Below are 26,926 nucleotides of genomic sequence, written 5' to 3' on the forward strand. Positions count from 1 at the left end.
TGCCACTGCTGCTGCTGCTGCTTCCTCTCCAAAGCCCAGCCCACAGTCCACTGTTAGCTCAATCCCATTGAGCCCAAAAGCCCAGAGCACAACTTGAGCTCATCAGAAGACCAAAATAAAAGCCCAGGTTTAATCCAAAGGCCCAGATCCTTGATTGAATCCAAGGCCCAGTGCAATTCAAAAGACCAAAGCCCAAACTGCTTCACAGTTAATCAAAGCCCATCTTGCTCTTATTGTGAAAGCAACAGTTCCTAAGGGTATTCAAAGCCCATTGATATTCAAGACCCTTTGGTATTCAAAGCCCATTAGCAAATTTAGAGCCCAAATAGTTAGAACACTCCAAAACACACCCGATCTCTGTGGATCGACCCGTACTTGCACGAGCTACAACTGACGACCGTGCACTTGCGGTATTACTGTAGGCCCCCGCGTTTCATTGCGCTTAATTTTACACATCTCCGGGCCCACCACCGGTCACAAATATCGAACATGCCATCTCATGGTGATTACTTAGGATCGTTACACCAATTAATAAAAACTAATAATACCAAATCATAAGTCAGGCATTGTGATTAGTTATACCAAGATACATAACAAAGTTACGACCGGTTCTACCATCTCACACATATTGGTAATCCAAAGATTTGCAATGAATAGCCGTATCAATAAGCCTAACGATTTCCCTTTCGGTTCATACAACAAGTTCATGAATGTACTTCCTTTAAACAAATGTGAAACATTGTTTCCTAGGATGAAATATTCACCATAACCCATTCACATAATCATAACAGTATATACAAGATTATGTCGATGTCATATATACGAAGTTCAAAAGATAAGTGTTATACTTCGTAGTCTAATTCCCTAATACTATGATCATAAAAATATGACCATGTCATATCACTAGAGTATCATACAATATGTACAGTATATAGAGCTTCGCAGTTATGTTTTCAATATAGCACGATTTGAAAGATACGTTAGGAATGAAGCATTTCAAGTCAATATTACTAACCTCAAGAGGAAGGATGATGTTGTCGTTGTAGTTCGCTTCTTCTTCACTTTCTTTAGGTCTTCGTAGTAATACTTGTATGTCTCAACATTCCTAGACTTTCTAGTCTAACCTAAACGAAGTTGACTCTAGTATATAATCAAGCAAACTTTAGATGAGTTTCGACACACTAAAATATGACAACCAAACTTGACATATCAACGCTTGGTGAGTTCAATCGAGCTATGCTCTAACACTTCTAGATCTGGTTTGTCTTTGAAACCCTTAAATTGAGAAATATTGCATCCGTGTTAGGTTATGCAACACCCACTTTTATCTTAAAGTTCGATTTTATTTTTGTGCATGGAGTTGCCCATCTTACGATTTGAAATACCACTCATACCTCTGGTAGTCTGGTTGGTTCCAGATTGATTTTAAACCATATTGAATTGAATTTATGTAATGATCAGTCTTCATTTCTAGAGGTCACATGGATTCACATGTACCGTTAGGCTTTTCATAGATTATTTTCTTCATTTTCTGCCATCCATTATCGCCAACAATTTTGGTATGGGTGGCCTTGCTCTTATTTTTCTACATAGGGAACACACGCTGTATCAAAGAGTTACTTCTATCATGTCCCTGGGTCTTTGACATACAAAAAATGGTTAAGAAACCTGAGAAAAAACAGCCAAAAGCAGTAAAAGCCTAAAAAAGATTGAACTGGAATACAAAAATCCAGCAAAAGCAACAACTACGGTAAAGTAAGATACATAGGGAATGCAAAGAAAAGAGATCAATAACATTGATTTTAGGTCTTAACACAGTAAGATCTGTAAGTAAGTTACATTCTATAGATTTACATTCCAATATTTATATTTTACCACCATTATACATTAAGCAGTTACTAAGAAAAAGTACATACATTTCACTGCCACAAATTCGTTGGTGTGGGTACCATATTCATGTGATCATCCATTCCACTTTTAGTCACCATCTTAGAACGCTCATGTTTTTGGTAAATGAAGTTGTGCGTATATTTTACAGCGACTAAGTCCAGCCTCGTACTCATTTACATTTTACCACCATTATACATTAAGCACTTACTAAGAAAAAGTACATATATTTCACTGCCACAAATTCGTTGGTGTGGGTACCATATTGATAGGCTTTCGGGATTGCCTATATGTAATAACTGCAATCGCATGGTGTCTAACAAGTATAAAGAGGCAAATACGGGTCGAACCCACAGGGAGCGGTGGAAATACCAATAACTAATATTCCTAATCGACTAACCAATCGAGATGTGAATTTCTGATTTTTAAAAGAATAAAAACAAATAATAAAATCAAACTAAACTAATAAAGTGAACTCGCAGAGTGAGCCGATAACTAGGATTTTATGATGTCAACCACTACTTCTATATAGGTACTGAAATGAAACATAATTCGGAAAATATGTTAATCGTCCGTTCTATTGGCATCACCTATTATAAGTTTTAGAGTCGCAAATACGCTGGGACACCCTAAGCATGGCACATCAAAAGAGTAAACCAAAGCATGCACCATCAAATTGCGTCAGCGACAAAATAATACGAAACTAAGTTTTAGATTCTCAAATAATACCTAACTATTCTAAGCATATCCCATCAAAGGATTTAACCCAAGTATGAAACATCAAATAAGTAGACAAATATATTTTCAATCCTATAAATTAGGCGCATAGGTTTTCAAAACCGGTGAAGCAACAACTCATTTTTTTAATTAATCGATAAACAAATAATCAAAATTAGTCTATTCAAATCATTATAGTCTTGTGCTCAATTTTATTCAATGCAAAATAACCTTAAACTCCATGTGGTTTCAATCATAAACCCTATTTACATAAATTCTAATGAGACATGGCTTTCTCAAAAGCCATAAACATGTTAAAGAAATTCACAGGCTAATCAATATGGAAATGAAGATACAAAAATCACAAACCCTTGTCTTCCTCTGTTGATGGCTCCTAGTTGCGCCTCTTTTTCCTTCTCAAGTTCTTTTTCTTTCGGCTCCCTAAAACGGCCTCTGTCACCGGCCTCCACCTTCTTCTGTTTCTTTTCAGTTCATATAGGTGTTGCGAGAAATTAGACCTAGCGAATTTATGCAAGGCCCAGTGAACCACCAGTCCATTACTAGCTCCAGCACCTAAGCCCATCTTTTGTCTATCTGATCACCACTTCAGCCAACACACAACGTCATCGCCACGAAGCACCACTGCTGGCTAAAATAATTATCACCGAAACAAACCCATCTTGACTGATTCATAATTGACATCATCTCAGGCCAAAACTCACGACACCACTTCGTCTCTTAATCCCGAGAGCTCACCAGTGCCTGCAGTGTTCTAGCCATATCTTCTCGATGCAATATCCCATGCAGAACCCAACCATCGAACACAAGTTATCTCCTTGTTTGATATATATCCTGTAGGTGTAAATAATCCACAGGTCCAGGTGGAGCAATCCTAGGTAGTGAAGCATCGATAACAGACGAAGTGCGAAGCACCAAATCATCTTATTTGACCTTGGCGCGAGAAAAGAGACACCAAGGGAACCCGTGAAGACAATACATGTAAAGGTCAGAGGTGACTGAAGAGATAGCCATCGAGTACAAGAGCAATAAATGCACTGACGAGGTAGTTGAGAAGATAAGAAGAATCTGGTCAAAGTAAGACTCGGCTAAACATTTCAAGGGCGACATCGGCAACATACATTAAGCAGACGGCACCGGACAAGGGGACATCAGGAGAAGTTATTACTAGGCTCGGCCCAGAATCTCGGACGAAACCTTACTCTTAACCCAAGAAGGACATCAAGAAGTATGTACCACAACTTACACTGTAACTTGGATGTATCATCACTTACGACTATAAATAGAGAGCTATGTAGAGACTTAAAGGGGCAAGTAATCAGTGAGGTAAGAGAGAACACCAAGAGCTTAAGAGTGAGAATTGTGAGTTTATTATAAGATACATCCTTTTTAACCTTGAATCAAGTGATAAGATCATCCCTTTACTCCAGTGGACGTAGGTAATCATGTTGAACCACGTATATCTTGTGTTCTTATGTTTCTCTTGCTTGTTTACTTCACTAGGAGTGTGTATGTGTATCTTTGGATGTAGTTGTAGGATTTTCCACATCTACATATCCATCGTTAACTCTGGAGATATTCCACCATCCAACCAAAACCAAAACCGTATACCACCAGTTTGATTCAGTGCTCGTGTTTCTTCCATGTCCTTCCATTACCGAGATCTCTTCACAGCCAACATCACCGAGTTTCAACCTTCTCAGCAACCTACTTACAATTTCTATCTCACGAGAGCAGCTAGACTACCAACGATACCTCTATCAACTGCAATAAGGCAGGACCAGCTCAAACCATTGGAACTACAACACCAGTTTCTATTCCCAACTGAAATCCGACCTGTACATATAAGACCAACAATTCACTGTCTTCTGGTATTCTAAATTTCGTCACTGGCGATCTCATAGCATTTAAACTCCATACACGGCCACCATCATTCAACATCAATTATTCTTCGTTTTCTGCCCATTATTTCGAGAACCAATAGATCACGGTATGAACCAGCCAATTCGAATCCATTACCAGTCTCCATTTCTTCCAAAACTTCTCATCTCGGCCAAACAACACAATATAAATGGAACAAGTTCATCTAACACAAAACTCCTTCATTATCTCATACGTTTAAGCTCTCAGGTCTTCTTCTCCCAACAGTACCTTCGGCTTCTTATTTTGGACTAGTAGCTTGAGATCCATCGACCACAAGATTAAACCTGTTCATAGTAGCTTGGTGATGCTGATGTTATGAACTCGAGATAATCACCACCAGCAACTCAACTTCTTTGGTCCCTCGATTGCACAGCGAACTCATGTATTTCTTGATCGATAATTTCAATATAACTCCAACTTCAGGCGGCATTTCGTCTATTAGATCAACCAAAGACTCACTGAAGTGTACTCCAGAATACACACCACTGCCGACTATTATTTCATCCATCATGAACCCCTCTAGGACCCCTCTCCTTGCGATAAGAACAACCAACATCTATTAGGCCAGTCACGTGCTTGAAAAAGCAAAGAAATTCTTTGTACCACCAACTCAAATGTTTTCTAGCCGTGGAGTGACTTCCATGCCGCTGATATATGGAAATACCAGGCCAACTACGGTATGTCATTTTCGTCCCCATTTTACTTCTATTTAGACATTTATTCTCTGGATGATTGGAATCGCTTGTACTTTCTACAAAAGCACTAAAATAGTGTCATTAGCCAAAATATTGAGCCATAGCTAATATAAATATGAGTATAAAATATGGCACATACGTGCTTATCACATATTCATGTGCTCATCTCTTGTTGAATGCTGAAGACATATGTCATTTACTGTAACAACATTATATACAAGGTATTAGATGTCTTAAGTAAAGAGATCACTCGCCTCAATACACAAAGGGTTTGTTTGTTTGTTTTTCTGCTTTATTTTCACTGCATCTATAAATTTCTATCTGTTTGATATGTATGATCCTTGTAGATTTATGTATATCAATGTATCAAGTTTGGAGTCTAATTGAAATACCAGTGCTATGGTATTGAGTATTGACATTTATGAGACAGACATAATCTGCTTATAAACTTAGAATAACTAGATTTCGGTACTTAGAATGGTGCAGAGTAACCAAGATTGATATAAAAACCAACATGTTTCAAATTTGAACTAATATCTTGCATTAGTTTCAACATACTTGCATTAGTTTCAACATATATGCAGATACGATACGACAAACCAAGACTTTATAATGTCCCACAGACTTGGTCCATCAAGTGTAGGGCTGTCAACGACACTTAACATAATGAATATTGGCTCAGCCGCTGCCGTTACCATTTAGATTAACGGATATCTGATATCCGTTAAGTTCCGACGGAAATCTGAAATTCAATTCCGATTCCGTTACGTTGGAATTATCGGATATCAGATATTTTTCTGATAAAATTCGTTATGTAATAGAACACACAGAACAAGTTATAAATCCTGCCACACAAAACAAGTTCTAAATCCAAGAAAATCAGTTCTAAATGCATGCCACACAAAATGAAAAGATACAAATGTTCCAAATGGACCAAATTACATGTTCAGATGGTCTAGCAAAAGAAAAGACCATGTTCTTGAAAATGAAAAGACAAAGAAACTCCATCTCCATGTGTTGCAGGCAACCTGTAGTGCAACTACCAACTGCAAATGCATTCCTCCTTAGTCCTCCCTGAATCCTTACTTCTTACTTCTTAGTCTTGAACTTCTGCATTTTCAAAGGAAAATCAAAACTCAAAAGTGTTAGTTAAGCTGGCAATGTGCCAATGTCAGTGCAATAAATATAAAAGCAAATGAAAGATTAAGCTGGAAAGTTACCAGTAATACAACTATCATTGTCACTGAGACTGAGATCTGGCAGCCAATCACCCAAACAAAGCAATGCTTAAACAAATTCTGGAGCTAATGAACTCCTATGAGATGTGAGAACCCTACCACCAACACCAAACACTTGTCATTGGAACAACCAATACATATATTGCAATCCTTGAGAGAGTTGGGTACTTAGGAGCATGATTCTTCCACCAACTTAAGATATCAAACCTCATTTCTTTAGTGGATGTGCCTTTAGGAAGAACTGGTTCTGCTAAGTATGTCTCCAACTCTGAATTCTGAACCTGAAACACATTGTTTTCCATCATAAATTCATCATAACCAAATTCATTTGATGTTGTTGTAGCTGCAGAGATCTCAATTCCAGCTGAATTCATTCTACTATCAAAATAATCTGGAGCTGTAGTGTTGGTTTCATACGCACAATAAAGAGCATTGAGTGAAAGATGAAATTTGTTATAGTGACTTTGATAGTTTTCCACACCATGTACTCTCTTCAAAACAAACTCCACCCATCTAGCCTTATACCTAGGATCTAAAACAACTCCAATGCCCATCAAAGTGTTACTTTCTTTCCAGTAGCTATCAAATTTTGACCTCATATTCTTGCCCATGTCTCTGATATACTCATGCTCACTTAATTCCCAGGCCTTAATGCATTTATTAACTTCTTGCACACTATTGTAATACAAATTTGTTGTGGGATACTTAATCCCAGCAAATTTGGTTGAAATCACATCAAATAATTCCAAACATTCACATATATGTACTCCTTGTTGCCACTGCTGAGAAGTTGGTAGTATCTTGAAGTCATTATCCAAATCATCTAGCCTAACAAAGCTTGTCTCAAAAAAATTGCATCTTTAAGCATCTTAAAGGTGGAGTTCCACCTGATATCCACATCTAAACCAACAGACCTCGAAGCAGGAAGCTTAACTTGGGCAATAACACATTCAAATCTCTCTTTTCTAGCCTGACTTGACTTGACATATTTACACACTCTCTAATTGCCTTTATAAATGGAGCATCTACTTTCATTCCATACAACACAATCAAGTGCAATACATGATTACTACACCTCATTTGGATCAAATCCCCATTAAGAACTAGGCAATCTTTGCTATCAAGCCATGACTTCAGATTTGCCATCATAACATTGTTGGAGCTAGCATTGTCAGCAACTACAACAAAAAGTTTATTATCTATGTTCCAATTTAGAGCTACTGATTTCACTACAGATGCTAGAACTTCTCCAGTATGTGGTGATGACACTAAAATGTATGCTAGTGTTTTCTTAATCAGTTTCCACTACTCATCATCTATGTAATGCATTGTCACACAACAATAACCATCTTTTGTATGCTTACATGTCCACATATCTGTTGTTAAACTACATTTAGATGTAATTGTTTCAAATTGTTCTTGTAATTGCAGTTTGAACTCAGTTGTTATTTTCATGATATCATCCCTAACTGTATTCCTAGTGTAAAGTTTAGCAGCTGGATTCAGAGACTTAACAAACTCTCTAAAATATGGATGCTCAACTATAGTGATTGGATAACCATGCTTAGCAATCATCTTGGCAACAAGTATCCTAGTAGCATCAACATCATATTTCCAATTAGCTAACTTAGTTTGTGCATTACCTATTTTGATTGTAGTAATCTTTCTTTGTCCTTTCTTATTCTCAGGATTTTCTTTGCAGGTATTAGCATGGCGATGCAAGCGGCTGGTTCCTTGGTTACTGGGTGCAGGCATTCGCTTCTTACAATGTTTGCATTCAACCATAAGTATCCCAACCTCCTTCCCTTTTACTATATTCTTTCCAACCGACCTTTCAAAATCAATCCATACATTGGACCTTACTGAACGTAGTTTTTTCTTTTCTTCAGCTATAATTGGATCTTCATCTGCTGCTTCTTCTCTGGGACGAATCGCAGGTGCAACAACAACAGGTGTTGAATTAACTCCCGAACCTTGAACTTGGTTTGATGCAGCAGGTAATTGTGATGCAACTAAAAGTGAGAGATTGTTCGAGGAACCAACATGGTTTGATGCTCTTTCGCTTGGGGACATGATTAATTTCACAAATCTGTAACTGAGATGCCCTAATTTCAAAAACCCTAAATTGAAAATTGAGTTTTTAAGATTGATATTAAACTCAAAAGAAATAGAAGAAGAAAATCCTGGTTTTCTAATCAGTAATCACACATGATTTGTATAGAGAAGAAGATGATTTTGCACGAATTGAAAGGAAGGAAACGAGGAGGTGAGTTTTTCTTCTCTCTTTTGTGTCGACTGAACTGAAGAATGAGTGAATAATTCGAAGGATGTAAACTTAGGTATAGGAATTTGCACGTGCAGTACACACGTTATCGGATATCGTAAATAAGGCTAACGAAAATAGCCTTGACCGGTACCATTATGTTAAGATAAAAATATCCGCTATGTTATCGGATACGGATATCCGTTTACCGATATGTCGGATGATAACCCTAACGGATTCCGGATATTCGGAACCGGATAGCGGATTTTGGACATCCATTGACAGGCCTAGATGATTCTGAAAAGCCGGTGGGGTGAAATTAACCTACCCCAAATTTTGAATATCCCGCCCAACACTAAACCTCCCCCCTCTTTTCAATAATTCTGAAACATCTTAGCCTTTCATTAGCTTTAAAACAATCAACGGTGGCAGTGTCGATCCGTATGATATAAAGTGCACCAATCATATTCTACCAATCCCCTATATAAATATCCCAACTCTCTCCTCCCAATTTCACACCAACACAAACACCTTTCCTCTCTTTTCACTCTCTACAAAGCATTTCATTTTCCGTCCAAGTTTCCGATCAAATGGCGCCGAAAGTAGCAGAGAAGAAACCGGCAGAGAAGAAACCCGCTGAAGAAAAGAAAGCTGAGAAAGCACCATCAGCAAAGAAACCCAGAGCTGAGAAGAAATTACCAAGCAAAGATGCTTCATCAACAGATAAGAAGAAGAAGAAATCAAAGAAATCAGTTGAGACTTACAAGATTTACATCTTCAAAGTCTTGAAACAAGTTCATCCTGATATTGGTATTTCTAGCAAAGCTATGGGAATCATGAACAGTTTCATCAATGATATCTTTGAGAAACTGGCTGCTGAATCGTCGAGATTAGCGAGGTACAACAAGAAGCCAACTATTACTTCTCGAGAGATTCAGACTGCTGTTCGCCTTGTTCTTCCTGGTGAATTAGCTAAACATGCTGTTTCTGAGGGTACCAAAGCTGTTACCAAATTTACTAGTTCTTAAATCTGTGTTTCTGTTTCTTAGATCTGAGAAAATTAGGGTTTCATAGATGTAAGTATTTAGTATTTTCAATGTTCCGAAGAATCAATGTAATCAATTTCAGATCCAATTATCTTGTTAGTGAAATCAGATGTCTTCAATTTTTGGAAAAATGAATCAATTGAAATCCATTTTTGGAAGTGTTAATCTAACTGATTATGAATGAATCACGTGATACTGCAATTTTATTTCTGTTTCATTGTTTGATGTTGGTAGACACAATTAAAGAAAAACAACGAGAATTTCAGATTTTAGACTTCGTTGGTTGCATTTTCTGCCAAGGACTAGTGAACTTCCAGCGGCTTTCAGGGTTTTGTACATCCTTTGTTAAGATGGGATGGTAACCTTATTCTGAGGCCAGTATCAGGACTCGGGATGTGATTTTATGTTTAAAAATCTGTAGAGCGCATACAAGGAAATGAAGTATATAACTTTCCATTCCATCTCAGCTTTTCCAAACAAGGATGCCATCTAGAAATCTAGTGAATCAGTATATACTGAGTTAACCATTTGATCCCAAGATTGGTTCCTGCTTTGGATGCAATTTCAAGTTGTTCTTTTGCCAATTCTATAGGTTCCTTATCTGGAATGGTCACCTTCTGTTTGAGGCAATGAAAGTTAAAATATTATTGCAGGAACTAAAACGAAATTATAAGCAACCTGAAGGCAAGCTTCAGGAGTCAGGACAGAAGAAACAAAACACTCTCCCCTCAATTCGTATCCATAACAGCCTCCCAATTTATTAAGAAATCTCTGAAGGACAAGAAACGAAACCAGCCATAAACTCACCCCACTGAAAAATCAATCTCTTCACTTCATTGATGATCGCTTCAGCCTCTCTACTACTTTTCTTGGACATCACTCTCTTGTTCCTTTCAGACCACAGAGCCCACACATTTGCAAAGGGAAGCAACTTCCACAACTTTCTAGCTAGCCTTTTCCCATTAAGGTCAGATCAAACCTCAAATTGCTACTTTACTGAAGTCTTGTGAGACCAAGAATGTTGCATTGTTGAACTAAATTAATCCCAAATCTACCTCGATAAGGTACAGCGGAGTAAAATATGATCCACATTATCCTCCATACTGTCTCTTGAATTGAATATTCCACCTCCCCTGATAAATAAGATCAGCCATTTTTCCATCCTTTTGAATAGCTGCTTAAAAGGCCTTCTTCTGGATCGAACAGAAAGGAACAGCCCCCCTCCATTTGTCTTTCCAAAATTTCACATCCTTCCCTTTAGCAATACTTGTGGAAGATAGAATTTGCAATAGACCTCTTTCATTTTGAATCCCCTTCCAGAAGCCCCTGCCACGAGGAAGTTTATATTATCAGTTTACATTGAACTTTGTTATAGCTTCTGGAACTTTAGCACCCAACAACACAACAATTACGTAGTACAGTCATAATCTTAGTGGCAGAATTACGGTAGTCCATGCACAGCTGGGAATAAACCTTATCAATGAAACCTGACTTGGCTTCGATGATTCTAACGGGATAAATGAGAAATATATTTTCTGAGGTTTAGGAGAGCCTAATTTTCCTGACTGACTTTTAGAGTTACCCATCGGAACCCCACCATCCTAATTTTAGGGACTCTACGGTCAATGGCACGCTGGAGTATGTTATGTCCATATACGAACTTGGGATGCTCCTACTGAACAAAGAGGTGAAAGAATTTCCAAATCAGAAATCTTTCTCCCCTCGAGTCAGAAGTGCTCAATATACGATTGGATCAAGTTTGACCAGGGGAAGTTTACTTTCAACAGAAGTGATCCATATGCTATGGCTGCACGAGCTTGCCCCAGCAAAATTTAATGTAACATGTAATGGAAGTCATTTGTTCAAGTCGGGTTCACCCGTAATATAAACAATCTTCTACAAACATATTTTTCTCGCTTAAAAGAATTGAGGAAAGACAATGGGAACGAATATCTATCTCAACCTCTTAAATAAGCAATTCTTTAGAATCATTGATAAGAAGGCTGAGGCAGCTTTCCCTGCTAAACCCCTACAACTCTAGTTAACGAACAACCCATGGTTTCTTCAAATATAAACAAAAAGAACCATATATTAGGAAGATACACATTGATCAGTTCCCCCAAATTCTACCTCATTTGTACTTCCTAAGATGCTAATTCCGTAAAATGTTCAAAAAACCCATGGAAAATCAGAGATGAAACCATATATCATTAACGTTAAATCAATGCAAAAACAAGATCTTATTACCTTCTCTGAAGCTTTATGGAAACACCACAAGGCTGACGCCATATCTTGCTTCACACAGTCCCCAGTCAAATATGCGGCACCTAGAAGGTACAGAGCACCTGGATGCAACAAGAACACAGCCATTTATGGTAAGTACGTGACTAGGACATGCTATTTGGGTTTCACAATATGAAAGCTCAACATCATCCGTAAAGAAGCTATCCATGTTTGAGAATTGAGCAAAGATGCATACCTGTTCAATCGCTTTCTCCACATACTAAAAAAGCTTGTTGTTCCGATTGGACTTAAGGATTCTATCATACCCAGACCAAAAGACAAAGGAAGGAATCAATAAACCAATGTAAAGGATACCTTGAAACTTCATAGTGTGCTAAAAGCCTTCAAGACTACATAAGTTAGACTACCAGTTTCGGTACATGTGATTTGTTCGCATGTTTGGAGCCACAACCTGGAGAATATTACAAGTCTCCAAATCTAAAAAAGCTTGTTGTTCCGATTGGACTTAAGGATTCGGTCATACCCATATCAAAAGAAAAAGGAAGGAATCAATAACCAAATGTAAAGGATACCTTGAAACTTCATACTGTGCTAAAATCCTTTAACACTACATAAGTTAGACTACCAGTTTCGGTCATACTCAATATCTATGTGATTTATTCGCATGTTTCAAGCCACAACCTGGAGAATATTACAAGTCTACCTCTAAACCACATTGCCAGCTAAAGAATCCAACTCTTGTACTTGGGTCTTGACTACAGTATAATATTTATCAACAAAATGACAAAGGAAATTCCATGTGAACGACAACGTGACGGAAAAATAATACTGCACTGTGGAATTCGTACACCATGACATAAAGAAGATGAGATAATCACGCGGCATGACGTCACAGCTCTTAGAAAGTACAAACCAAATCTCAGTATTCTAAACCAACTTGAGAACTATAAATAGCTTTCAAGAAAAACAATGCAAGTGCAACTACGCTTCACGATTTACCAAGACAAGATATCATCCAAAATTGAGATTAGTTTGTGAAGTAGGCAGCAATCAACTGATATCCCGCCCAACAAAAGAGATGTCAGAATTAATGCCTTTTGTCTAATGGGTATTCTAGAAAGTTCGAGTGAACATCATTACCTTGATACTACAGTGTACTTGACGGAAAATCTGCATAATTCCAATGAGAAAAACACCTTAACTTATACGAGTTATGCTAACATTGGATGGCAATTTGCACTCCCACACAATAAAGAGCCAAAAGGGCAGCAAATATTAGCAGTTCTGGACGTGATGGCATCTCTTCTTGTCCTATATTTTAAAGGTGCAACTCCGACTACAATTAACTATACTCATGCTCCCTTTCGAACTATATGGCCTTTCTCTAATTCACACAAGAGCAGCAAATTTACACTATTAAGTTGCTAGGAAATGGCAATCGATGAAAATGAAATCAAAAGTTGGAATATAGCCATTGCATCGAAGCAACAGTAGAGACTAGCCTCAATTCCCAAACGGCGACCGAGCTCATATTGTTGCATCTGCATCACCCATGTCTGCAGCTTCTGCTTATTTATAAGAAGCCTAACCAACCAGTACTTTGTGTAGGTACCAAAACACGACCTCTGAGTGTGTGGAATAGGCTATCATGGTGCTGGCAGAACCCTCTCTAAGTACCAAAATTACAAAGACAGACAGAGGTGATGGATGTGTTCAACAAAATCTCGCCTGGGGTTGGTTCACCTATATTTCCTTCCTTACATTAATTGTACAGGAGGACCTTATCAAGTTCCTTGTGATCACCTAATAGCTACTGAGAACTTGAACTTCCAAGGATTAATGAAAGAAAGTATTCACTTCAATTGATTACGAAAGACTCAAGAACAAGTCTAAATTTATAATCAAATTGTTATTACATTTTACTTTTATGATTGAGATCATATACAGACATCCATTGTTTCCCTATAGCTACCAAATCACCATTTTCTTTCTTTTTAATCACCATCATCACTGAAGAAAGATTTCCCTTATTCCCCATCACTTTAGCCTCAATCTCTACTTCATCCTATCCATTTATTTCAATTCAAATTATACTCCCAATTTCAGTTCCCGGAAGATTGGAGCAATTCAGTTTCAAGAATACTGGTAGACTCATACCTGAACTTTTGCAGTGGAGAAGTAAGAAATGTTGAAATCAACAGAAACATTGATATTTCCATGTGTAGTATGTGCAGCACAAGCACCAATAGTGTCAATCAGGGTTGCAATTGCTCCTACACGCCACCTCCCATCTCTGTCCTACATAAGCATCAAAATCACCACCATAATCAGATTCAATTTAACCAAGAATGAGTTCTAACTCTATGAAATTGAAATGTTTACTTACAGATAAGCTTTGGGGTACTATGAAATTGCACTGAATCAAGCCATTCTGGACATGAATAGCATAGAGATTTTGAACAGGTTGAGTTTCAATCTCACTAGATATTTCACCCTTAGCTAGACTTTCTAACCAGTCTGGTTCTGGGTCGGAAATGATATCTGTTTGGCTCTGGATGGGGGATGATAAATAGTTGGAGTCCACTTTCATGATAAGTTCAATACGGAAAAGTTTTGATCTCGTAGTGCGAGTTCAAAAAGGAATTCGGAACATCACAGCCGTTGTATTTAGATTTCTAATTGTTAATATATTCCCGACCCTTTTTTTAAAGATAAATCTTACCTGCTAAAGCTTTTGTTTGAATAAAAAAAGAAAAAAAAAGAGTATTACGTACACAGCAGCAGCCTGGTAATAGGTTCTGCAATTTACGTTAATCCAAGGAGAGTTCGGGAGAGTTTTAGACTTTAGTAGCAAAATTGCTGACAGGGTATTGTGTGGTTTTATAAACTAAAGAATATTGGAATAAGGAGACTGTTTGAAAGATTATTTGCAATCAACAATTTTTAAGTTTGATCAAGTTTGGAACACATTCAGCTAGACTTAATGCTATTGTACCAGACTACCAGTTCGATAAAATGCCTGAAAGAATTTGAAAGAGCTTCTTTAACACTAAAGCCAGCGTCGTCACTCTGAAGGCTGCTGCTATGATTCTGCCACCATCTCTTTCCTTGAAACAAAGCTTCAAGAAGAGGTAAGCTTTCATTCTCCAGAGGATTCTACTCACTTATTTTGTGGTATTGGATTGATAAAAAAATTGAATTTATTAGAAAGTTAGTGAACTTGAATTATTATCTGTTGTCATATATATATACGTCTAGGTAATAAGGGTTCAACTGCGAACTGTTGAAACAACCTTGAAGACACCGTTATTCAGAAGGCTATTGTCGTAAGAATAGGTCTTATGACCCTCAATTCCATCCATTCCAAAGTTGTGGTACGTTTGACTTTGGAAGAGACCAGGTCTCACGGATTCCATGGCAAAAATATGTAAGTTTTCCCCCTTGGATCCCAAGTTGAAGCCTCACAAGACCTAGTTTAAACACTGCAGCCAATTCTTCTTCAAAGAAAACTTCAAGAGGAAACTTTTCATTTTTAATTTGCAAACCCGTACCATGAGCCATGAGGCTTCTTATCGATTAAAAGTTTCGTTGTTTTGGGCCTTTGGTTATAATTGTATTTGTTAGAATTTCCAACTTAGAAAAGATTGATGACTGTGAAAACAGTGTTACCTGAACTGTTTAGCCAAGACCGGTGGTGTTAGTCGAGTACGTACTGACACCACTGGACATATACACTAATAATAGTAATCTCTTGCAGAAAACTTAAACATTTTATTACTATCAATTTTTGTAAACATATTCTACTATTCTAGCTGCAACAAAATCAATAGATCTCCAATATGGAAACCACCATTTATGCTTCTTTACAAGTAAAATACAAAACAAACCCCAAAATCCAACACCAAACCCCAACGCAATAATAGCATACAACAACAACGTCTCTTTTCCATCCTCTTGATCTTGTTCATCAGCTTTACCGGTACTAATATTGTGGTCACCCATGCATTCTATTTGAGTAGGAAGCCCACACAACAAATCATTCCCAGCAAAAGCAGAGCCATCAAAACTCAACGTATCAAAATGATTTCCTCTTGGAATCTTGCCGCTCAAATTATTATGAGATAAGTTCAGAAACCCAAGGGTGTCGATTAATGTCAAAGATTGTGGGATATTTCCCAACAGACTGTTGGAACTTAAATCCAAAGCCTCTAAATTAGACATGTTACCCACACTAGTTGGGATATTATCCGATAAAAGATTATGAGATAAATTAAGCAAACCAAGCCCTTTCAATAAACTTATCTCTTCTGGAATACTTCCTTCAAGAATGTTACTTGACAGATCGATTAACGTACTAACGAGGTTCAGTTGCACAAAGTCTGTCACTGTGCCTTTGAGAGCAAAATGAAATCTCAAGGTAGTGTAGTATCCCGGTGAGAAACTATCACCATGCCTACTTGTTAGCTTCGCCAAATTTCCTAATTTCATTGGAACTGGACCGGAGAGATTGTTCATCGATAAATCTAATATCTGAAGTTCATGCAAATTGACAATATCATTGGGAATGGACCCGTTGAACTTGTTTGACCTTAATGATAGAATCTTAAGGTTATTAAGTGAACCAAGACCAGTGGGTATAATACCTTGGAAGTTATTATCTCCTATTTGGAGAACTTCTAAATACTTAAGTTTTTGGATGGACTCGGGAAAAGTACCTTCAAGATTGTTGACATCTATTTGAAGATATATCAGAGATTTAGCTTGTTCAAGCTCATTTGGAACAGTTCCACTGATATTGTTGTCGCAAAGATTTAGATATTTGAGAGAAGTGCAGTACCCTATACTAGAAGGTATAACACCTGACAAGCTGTTGTTGGATAGATCAATCAACTCAGTTTTACTGGATAATTTACCTGGCTCTTGTGAACATATATTAAAGGGAACCGAACCTGAAAGTTTATTGCCACTTAGATGAATTTGGTTAACCGTACTAGATAAAAGAGGCAGGGGACCTTGAAGTTTGTTGCTAGACATATCTAAGTACAGGAGATTTTTGAGTTTCGAGAAGCAAGAAGGGATGACTCCTTGAAGGTTATTACCAGACAAATCCAATTCCTGTAAAAAGGTCAAGTTACAAATGAAAGTAGGTGTAAATCCTTTCATATTGCATGATCCCAACTGCAAACTCTCCATTCTAAAGTTAGATGGATTTAGGAGGTGTTGATCTATAACTGCGGTTAATTTGTTTGAACTCAGGCCTAGGGTGGTTAGGTTCAGTTCATTGATCAAAGTGATTAACGAAACATTTCCTCTAATAGAGTTTCTCATAACGTTAAAGACACTAAGATTTTGGAGTTTTGTGATGCAACTTGGTATGCTTTCTGATATGTTGTTATCTTGTAATGCAAGGTGTCGAAGAGAAATAACCTTGCATATTGATTTTGGTATGGGTCCTTGGATGTTATTATAGGACAAATCGAGAAAGTTTAGGTTTTTCAGATTGGAGATTGAAGAATGGATGTAACTAGTTATGTTGTTGTAAGAGAGGTTTAAATGCTGCAAGTGAGGAAGATTGTAGAGTGTAGAAGGTATAGATCCTTGAATTCCACAATTGAAGGCAGAAAGACTGACCAGCATTGGCGCATTTGAAATTGAGCTAGGAATTGATCCTGTTGCTTTGTTTGATGATAACCTAAGCGTTTGAAGTTTAGGCCAAGGGTGTTCAAACATCCTAGTCGGGTTCCAATGAAGATTATTGAAGCTGAGATCAAGATACTCCAAAGAAGTAATGTTGGAAAGAAAAGGAGACAATTTACCTCGTAGTGGTGGTAGCTGGTCATGAAGGTCGATGGATATGACATGAAGAGTATCTCTAGAACATTGAATTCCATGCCATTCACAGCAGTTTGGATGATGGACGCTCTCATTCCATGAAGACAAGCTGTTTAAGGGGTCTCCCAGAGAAGATTTGAAACTTAATAGAGCCCTTCTTTCCTCTTCATGACATCCGTGACAGGCCAATGGGCACAGAGTGATGCTGATCAATAGAAACAACAAGATATGTAGATGAACGAAAAGAACTGGAAATGATGTTATTTGAGTTGTCTTATTAAATGAATCCATGGGTAACTGGAAACAAATCAACTCTATTGATTCTATGAAGCTTTTGTTTGATGAATCAATATGCAGAACGGTTTTAAGTAGACTGCTATTTATATACAGTTATAAGTCTGCTTGCTTGGAGACCATTAGTGAATTTAGTGTATAGCTCTTTTTCTCCGCCTGTAGGACCAAGATGCATTACAGCCACACCCAGCGTCTGCCAACTCTCTGCCCCTTTCGAGTCTTTGACCCGGTCATTATAGCCATACAATTTCTGAAGACTGGTGATAATTTAAGATAAGAATCCCTTGGCCAATTTTGATCAAATGACTTTTCTTATAGCCATATTTCTGAAGACCGGTGATAATTTAAAATAAGAATCCCTTGGCCAATTTTGACCAAACGACTTTTCTTTTACAGAAAATTTGTGCAATTAGTGTGACAATATGTGAAAATTACAGGTTTTGGAGTTGATCAAGGATATATTCTCAAAAATATATAAGGCTTCTCTTAAATATAACACACACTTTTATTAACCATAGCCCATTTTAACCATAAGATTCATAACCCATGATATTTTTCAATTTATTAACCATATCCCATACCGAGTTAGCAGAAATCGGTAGCTAGTTAGAGTCGAGTTGAGTTGAATTGTCATATAACTAATCCAACCGAGTTGATTCAGTTATTAAAACTAAATTCTAAACCGGCCATATTCACGAACCTTCTTCTCCTTCTTCTTCTAAACCAGCGGATCACAACCTCTAATTATAAACCCTAAAAATTTATTTTCCAAATTTGTTGAAAAACCAACCAACCAAATCATCATGAACGACCTAAAGGATAAAGAATCAAATCAACTTCACTAGATAATTTAAAGTTAGTGTTACTAAATTTTTGAGAATATATTTAAATTGAAATCCAAATGACAAGAATTCATGTTTTTGGGGTTTTGATGTTTCGGTAAAAAAAATTGTCGTTAAGATTATGTTCATTAATTGGTATACACCAATTTTATAATTTAAATGTTTTATCAAAGTTTTTTAGTTTTAAAGGGTTAGTGTTAGGATTCTGCATTCCAGGTGTTTGATAAATTGTCTAAATTAGATACATATATGTAAGGTATATGTATAATTTAGTTTAATTTGTTTTTAGCCCAAAGAAAGGGAGCATATTTATTTTTTTGATTTTGTTTGTGATGCTGAAAATCTATAAGTGTTGTAGAGTTAGAATGTTCTTCGACATCCTTTAGCAATGTAGCATCAACTACACCTTTTGAATCACGTAATTTAGTAAAGTTGCCATGGAAATATGACTTAACCTAAATAATGGATCATCTTTGAAATGTTTTACTTATATTTTGTATTTGTTTCCTTAATTATTAGGTAAGCTTCCCCTACTTATTTTGTCTTTATTTCTATGCAGAAACGGAACATGAGAATTATTTTGAATTTTGTAGAGTGCTCTGGAGCTGAAGATGAGCCTATAAGCCCTTCAAAAAAAGATCATTTAATCTCGATGCTCAAAAATTATGATAATCCTCAAAGCTCGCTTTATTTTTCTGCTTCGAAAGATGATATTCTTGTCGTTAATTTGTTGAAGAATCAAGACAAAAACAAGAAAAAACGCAAGAAGTTACTCATTTAATTATTTTTATGTTTTTGCCTTAGGAATTGAATTCAAACTAGAACACATTTGTTTTTAGAGTACATTAAGAATCTTAAACTGAAAAAGTGGGGGTACAACAACCACACCAAATATTTCGCTTAGCAATTTGTATGGACAAACTCCAATATACTTTCTAGAGAATCAACTAGACTGTCAGACTCAATCTAGATAAAAGTATATCAAAGAGTTTATATCTCAATCTCTCGATTTGATATATACTCAAGAAAATAGAAATCTGCGAGTCTTTATGAAATACTAGAGAGATAACTTGGATGGTACCGAAGACCAATATCCAAGTGTCAATCAATTTAAATCAACAACCAAAAGGTCAGATATTCTAATTGATTGAACAACGCACAACCTGTGATATTTCAATTATATAACAAAATATAATGCGGAAAAGAAATAACAAAGACACCAGAATTTTGTTAACGAGGAAACCGAAAATGCAGAAAAACCCCGGGACCTAGTCCAGATTGAACATACACTGTATTAAGCCGCTGCAGACACTAGCCTACTCCAAACTAACTTCGGTCTGGACTGTAGTTGAACCCCAATCAATCTCACAATGATCCAAGGTACAGTTATGCTCCTACGTCTCTGATCCCAGCAGGATGCTACGTACTTGATTCCCTTAGCTGATCTTACCCACAACTAAGAGTTGCTACGACCCTAAGTCGAAGACTTTAATAAACAAATTTGTATCACACAGAAAAGTCTACGGTAATAGATAAATCCGTCTCCCACGCAAATATCTATGAGTTTTGTTCCGTCTTTTGATAAATCAAGGTGAACAGGAACCAATTGATAAACCAGACTTATATTCCCTAAGAACAGCCTAGTATTATCAATCACCTCACAATAATCCTAATCGACGCAGCGAAAAAAGATATTGTGGAATCACAAACGATGAGACGAAGTGTTTGTGATTACTTTTCTATCTTTCGTATCGGAGATATAAGTCTCGAGCCAATTATTACAATCGTACTTGTAACGATAGAAGATGCAAGATCAGATCACACAACTACAAGAAAAGTAGTATCGGTATGGCTTCATGTATGGGCTGTCGTAAGTGTAATCAAATTAATAATATTATTTCCACACAATTAACTGGTAATATAATGGAAGTAAGGATCTTTCCCACGAAGAGCAGTGAGTTTTAGTTGTCAAAGTGTCACAAAGGGGGGTTTTGTTTTGGATTGTGAGCAAAGTAAATAATCAAATAAAATAAAATTGTATTGTAATCAATAGAGAGATATGATCGAGGAATCCTTCTTCGTATATAAACCGTCAGTGAGTTAATATTTTCATCTATTCGTCATTAATCATAGATTATCACCAACCGTAGAAAAGCACCTAGAGCAGTGCTAATCTCTAAAGTCCTTTGGTCACTGGGTACCGAAGCGCTCGAATACCAGATTCTATTCGTCCAAACCACCAAGTAATAGCGCACTCAAGGTGTAGCTTGTCGAATGCTTTATGTTTTGTGACTTAGGTTAATCCTAGTAGTTAGACTCTTAGCGCAAGGTCCACTTTCTAGTGTTGTTTCTACACGTGATTGCTCCACAGAATCCCTCAGCAAGGTTTCACGTTTTCTACTTGTATAGGGGTTATTCAAAAATTACACGGATATCCTAACCCTTTACTAGCTTTAGATTAATCAATAAACTGATTTAGTTGGCCACCTAGAACAATCAATCAATCAATCATAATATTTACTCATAGTAGAAACAAACGATAATCATATGAAGAAATCAAAATAGATTCATATATTAAATCAAATCAAGTTTACAACTTAGAATTCATCCTCAATCAATAGGTGTTTAGCTACTCATGGATGTATAAGCATCCATGATATACATATGTGAAGAGTAAGAGATAACGTTACGATTGATAATCTCTCCATGTGATGTTTCTTCTCTCCAAACCCTAATAATTTCGTGACCCTATGATATGATGTATGATATTCTTCCACATAACCTAATACCTTTTCATAGGTTTACATTGCTTGGCCTTCACGTATTGGGTTTGGTTCAAGAATCCGACCCAAAATAACGAAATAACGTTTCCAAGCGTGCCCTTAAGTCTTACAAGAAGAAAATACACGTTTCCCATTTTCTAAGTACGCGAACCAGTCCGCAAACTTCAAAATCCAGCAGAAATTTTCGGAATTAAGTCTGCGAACCCCGTCCGCAAACCCAGTTCACGGACTGCACTATCTTCGGTATTCAATCAAAACTGTTTTGGCCACAACTTCTTCATCCGAACTCGGAATGACCTCATTATTTTTGCATTCTTTTTAAATTTCGATTCTCTTTATGATGAGGATGAGAAATCCTTAATTTGAATGAGTTAATCTCGGTATTTGGCCCTTTTCTTGATTTTGAGCGTTTTGCTCCTTTTCGTCGCTTTTCTTCCACTTCTCTTGGACTTTGGAACTTGGATACTTGGAATACTTCTCTTCCTAGATATTTTCAGCACTTTATAGCTCCTTTGTGGATGATTCATCTATTAGAGGCAAACAAGAGTAATAATACGAAAATATGCAAGAATAATAACTAAAACAAGTATGGAATGGACACTAAAATCATATGAATTATGCACTTATCAAATTCCCCCACACTTAGATTTTGAGAGTCCTCGAGAAAACTAAATAAAACTAATCCTAAATACAACAACTCCATGTCGTGAGGATACGGTTACTCTTAGCATGAATAACATGCCTTTAAACTCCTAGGTGTCCCTAGTGGACGAATTATAGTCTCGTGAGGGCTTACAAGAGGTATACCCACAAAACCTACTCCAATTTCTCGCCTTGGAAGAACCGCTAAGGATAGACACAAAGTAGAAATCCAAACAATTAGCTTGCAAACGTTCTTTAGCTATAAACATTCCACATACATTCCAATCGTCACACATAAGTAATTACTTACGTGTGTCATTCAACCTGATTGCAAAAATCTACTAAGATAGTCATCGTACTTGTTGGAACGTTTGTCACAACACTCGCGTACTGAAATCACATGGATAGATAAGAAAATGGAAATAGAAAAGTGAAGTGTGCAAGTGTTTACTTAAGTGAAAGATGTTACCCACAATACTTGTATGAATGTCGTCAACGGGAATATATTTATAGCGCACTAGTTTAGAGAAGCACCCATTTAACTCGACCACAGGATTAGATACGCTAAGCGCATGTTCCTTTTCAGCAAGTACATGATAGTTGCCTTGGATCCAGCGTTCCACGCTTGCTTAGGCGATGGAGACAGGGACAACGTTTCACACATACTGCTATTAAAGTGTCAAGAACCTCATCAATAGTATTTTTGACCTGCTATATAATGATGATATGGTTTTTGTTTTCATCGACTATGATTATCCGCGATTCCGGACCTATCATTTATTAGTGTCGATAAAAGAAGAGGAGCCTTATATAATGTTTTTTTTTTCTATTTTTTTTCGGCTCACTCTTTACTCTTTAAGAGTGTAAGACAATTATCTTATGGGGATTTTATATACTCAACCAATGATTACCTTGCTACAACATCCACGACAGTATCTGGATCCCACCAAATCACTTTAGAGAAACATAAAACTGCAAAAATAAAAAGAAAGTGATTCAGTATTGATTAATTGCGCGGATGACTCTTTCAAACGACTATCATAGCTTAGTTTCACATTCAATTATGAACGTAAATATTTAAGGATTGTGAAATTGATAAAGTGGAACTCAATCTATAGCCGTAAGAACTATATCAACCTTAAAAAGGTTTAGCGTGTCATCCTAAATAGCTCATAATTAACTCCAAAAGATGAAGTCTCAAGAATGCAAGAAATCAAAGAGTATAATTTTTTTATGTGAATATGCATAAAGTATAATACTAAATGCTCCCCCACACTTAAACTCAACATTGTCCTCAATGTTCAAAACCGAAAATTCTGATTTCTGACATAACAACCCTGAAAAACTCAAAAAGTGTACCAATGGGTAGGGAACTAGGAAACACATCCTAAACGAAAGTTGTTCGTCTACGTCTTTTCTATAAGTTGTCAAAAGTGCACATTGTTTAGATGAACAGTCTGACTTTGATGGCCTCCGGACTGACAGACATGCAATCTGAAAAGTTCTGGAATTTTTTTCCAAAACTTAAATGTCCAGGCCAAACGCTCCAACTTAACAGACTCCAAATTAAGATTTTCTTTTTGGAAAAGAAAGGTATGTCTGTCCTCTTTAAAAGTTGTGGTCAACCACTCAAATCGGACTTCGTATGGAGTCTGGAGAGCTATTTTCGTAATAAGTGCGCAGTCATAATTTTCTGACGAGAATTCGTCAAAACTTTCATTATAGATATAGGACTTGTAAAATCTAAGATGAGAATGCAAGATATGATATGAAAAACTAATAAAATTAAAAACAAAAGGATAGAGATACAAAACCGATGGGTTGCCTCCCATTTAGCGCTTAGTTTAATGTCCTCAGCCCGATTTGGCATTCCAATGATGCTACTCCTCCAGAGGGAGTGAATCTTGAAGTTCAATTACGTCTAATTCTCCATAGGGAAATTCTCGTAATATGGCTTCAATCTATGGCCGTTGACTTTAAAAGTTGTCCCTGTAGTGAGACTAGTAACCTCAACTGCACCATAAGGAAAAACATTAGTAACAACAAACGGTCCACCCCATCGGGACCTTAGTTTACCAGAAAATAACTTAAGACGAGAATTAAATAAAAGAACCTTTTGACCAACAACAAAACTCTTCCGAGAAATCATCTTGTCATGGAAAAGTTTCGTCTTTTCCTTGTATATACGAGAACTCTCGTAAGCATCATTACGTATCTCCTCTAGCTCATTAAGTTGTAACTTCCTCTGTTTCCCCGCATTGTCATAATCCATGTTAAACATCTTTATCTCCCAATATGCCTTGTGTTCAAGCTCAACTGGAAGATGAGAAGCTTTGCCATAAACCAACCGATATGGATACATACCAATCGGTGTTTTGTACGCCGTTCTATATGCCCAAAGTGCATCATTAAGCCTGTAACTCCAATCTTTCCGTGTAGTGTTTACGGTTTTCTCAAGAATGGATTTAATCTCACGGTTTGAGATTTCGGCTTGCCCACTAGTTTGTGGGTGATACGGCGTACCAACCTTGTGTGTTATGTTGTACTTCTTGAGTAGAGCATGGAAGGATTTCTGAAAATGTGAGCCTCCGTCACTGATAACCACTCTTGGTGTACCATGTCTAGAAAAAATATATTCCTTCACAAACTCACAAACAACTTGAGAATCATTAGTAGGGGTGGCTTTAGCTTCCACCCATTTCGAAACATAATCCACAACAAGAAGTCTATAAAATTTTCCGTTAGAATTGACAAAAGGACCCATAAAATCAATTCCCCACACATCAAATACTTCAAGAACAAGAATTGGTGTGAGTGGCATTTGATTTCGAGCACCTAGATTGCCCGTTCTTTGACATCTATCACAAGATTTTCAAAAAATATATGCATCTTCAAACAGGGTAGGCCAATAAAATCCACTTTCAAGTACTTTGAAAGCGGTACGTTTAGAATCAAAGTGACCACCACATGCATAGGTATGACAAAAAGTAAGAATAAATTGAAATTCAGAATTAGGTACGCACCTGCGGATGATTTGATCAGAATCGTATTTCCACAAGTAGGGCTCATCCCACACATACTGCTTGACTATTTTCTTAAGCTTAAGCTTTTGAAAATTAGACATTGTACTAGGTACTTGTCTTGTAACCAAGTAGTTCACTATATCCGCGTACCAAGGTGTTGAATCTTCTATTGAGAAAAGTTGTTCGTCCGGAAAACGATCTTGTAAGGGAAGTTCTTCTTCGGAAGCAACAAGTCTACTAAGGTGATCCGCAACAGTATTTTCAACACCTCTTTTATCCTTGATTTCGTAATCAAATTCTTGCAATATTAGAATCCACCGTATAAGTCTTGGCATAGCTTCTTTCTTCTTTAGTAGGTACCTAAGTGCTGCATGATCGGAATATACAACCACTTTTGAACCCACTAAATAGGATCTAAATTTTTCTAGTGAAAATACTATAGCCAGAAATTCTTTCTCGGTGGTAGAATAGTTGATTTGTGAATCGTTTAGGGTCCTATATGCATAATAAATCACATGAGACAGCTTGTCTACTCTTTGACCCAAAACGGCTCCAACTGCATAGTCACTTGCATCACACATTAATTCAAATGGAAAACTCCAGTCCGGTGACTTGATAATTGGTGCAGTTGTCAACAACTCTTTCAATTTATCAAAGGCATCCTTGCACTCCTTGTTGAAGTCAAAAATAACCTCTTTTTGCAATAATCTGCACATCGACATTGAGATTTTGGAGAAATCCTTGATAAACCGCCTGTAGAAACCTGCATGACCAAGAAAAGAACGAATTTCCCTCACCGAAGTGGGATATTGTAAGTTTCTTATCAAATCTATCTTTGCTTTGTCAACTTCAAACCCTCGAGAGGACACAATGTGACCAAGCACTATGCCATGGTTTACCATAAAGTGACATTTCTCCCAGTTAAGAACAAGATTAGTGTCTATGCATCTTTTGAGCACAAGTTCAAGATTTTGTAAACAAAAATCAAATGAATCACTATAAACACTAAAATCATCCATAAATACCTCAATTATGCGTTCCACGTAGTCAGAAAATATACTGACGATACATCTCTGAAAAGTGGCAGGTGCATTACAGAGACCAAACGGCATCCGTCTATAGGAAAACGTACCAAAAAGACAAGTGAAAGTAGTCTTCTCTTGATCTTCTGGTGTAATAACAATCTGATTGTACCCCAAATAACCGTCCAAAATGCAATAATATGAATGTCCCGCTAACCTTTCTAACATCTGATCAATGAAAGGCAAAGGAAAGTGATCCTTTCGGGTTGCGACATTAAGCTTTCTGTAGTCTATGCACACTCTCCATCCAGTTTGAACTCTTGTAGGAACGAGTTCATTATCTTAATTTCTAACAACAGTGACACCAGCTTTCTTAGGTACCACCCGCACCGGGCTAACCCATTTACTGTCAGAAATTGGGTAAATCACCCCCACACTTAGCAATTTGAGGTTCTCT

At 37.0% G+C, this 26,926-nt stretch overlaps 2 protein-coding genes and 1 long non-coding RNA gene across 3 annotated transcripts; 1 reads left to right on the forward strand and 2 right to left on the reverse strand.

Annotated features, from left to right (window-relative positions):
• The first annotated feature begins 9,261 nt into the window (after positions 1-9,261).
• LOC113338054 (histone H2B-like) lies at positions 9,262-9,945 on the forward strand. The gene has a single exon (XM_026583571.1). It carries the CDS (start codon positions 9,332-9,334, stop codon positions 9,767-9,769), a length of 438 nt encoding a protein of 145 aa, XP_026439356.1. The 5' UTR covers positions 9,262-9,331; the 3' UTR covers positions 9,770-9,945.
• A 466-nt stretch (positions 9,946-10,411) lies between these two features.
• On the reverse strand, positions 10,412-12,256 carry LOC113338055. The gene is made up of 2 exons (XR_003354581.1): positions 12,035-12,256; positions 10,412-11,113 (listed from the first exon to the last, which is right to left on the reverse strand). It is a non-coding gene; the product is annotated as an uncharacterized LOC113338055 (long non-coding RNA).
• A 1,687-nt stretch (positions 12,257-13,943) lies between these two features.
• LOC113337985 lies at positions 13,944-14,621 on the reverse strand. Its single transcript, XM_026583512.1, has 3 exons — positions 14,418-14,621; positions 14,189-14,329; positions 13,944-14,096 (listed from the first exon to the last, which is right to left on the reverse strand). Exons 1-3 carry the CDS (start codon positions 14,619-14,621, stop codon positions 13,944-13,946), a joined length of 498 nt encoding a protein of 165 aa, XP_026439297.1.
• Between the last annotated feature and the right edge of the window lie 12,305 nt (positions 14,622-26,926).

Source organism: Papaver somniferum, unplaced genomic scaffold (assembly GCF_003573695.1).
Source record: "Papaver somniferum cultivar HN1 unplaced genomic scaffold, ASM357369v1 unplaced-scaffold_18, whole genome shotgun sequence".
NCBI classification, from domain to species: domain Eukaryota; kingdom Viridiplantae; phylum Streptophyta; class Magnoliopsida; order Ranunculales; family Papaveraceae; genus Papaver; species Papaver somniferum.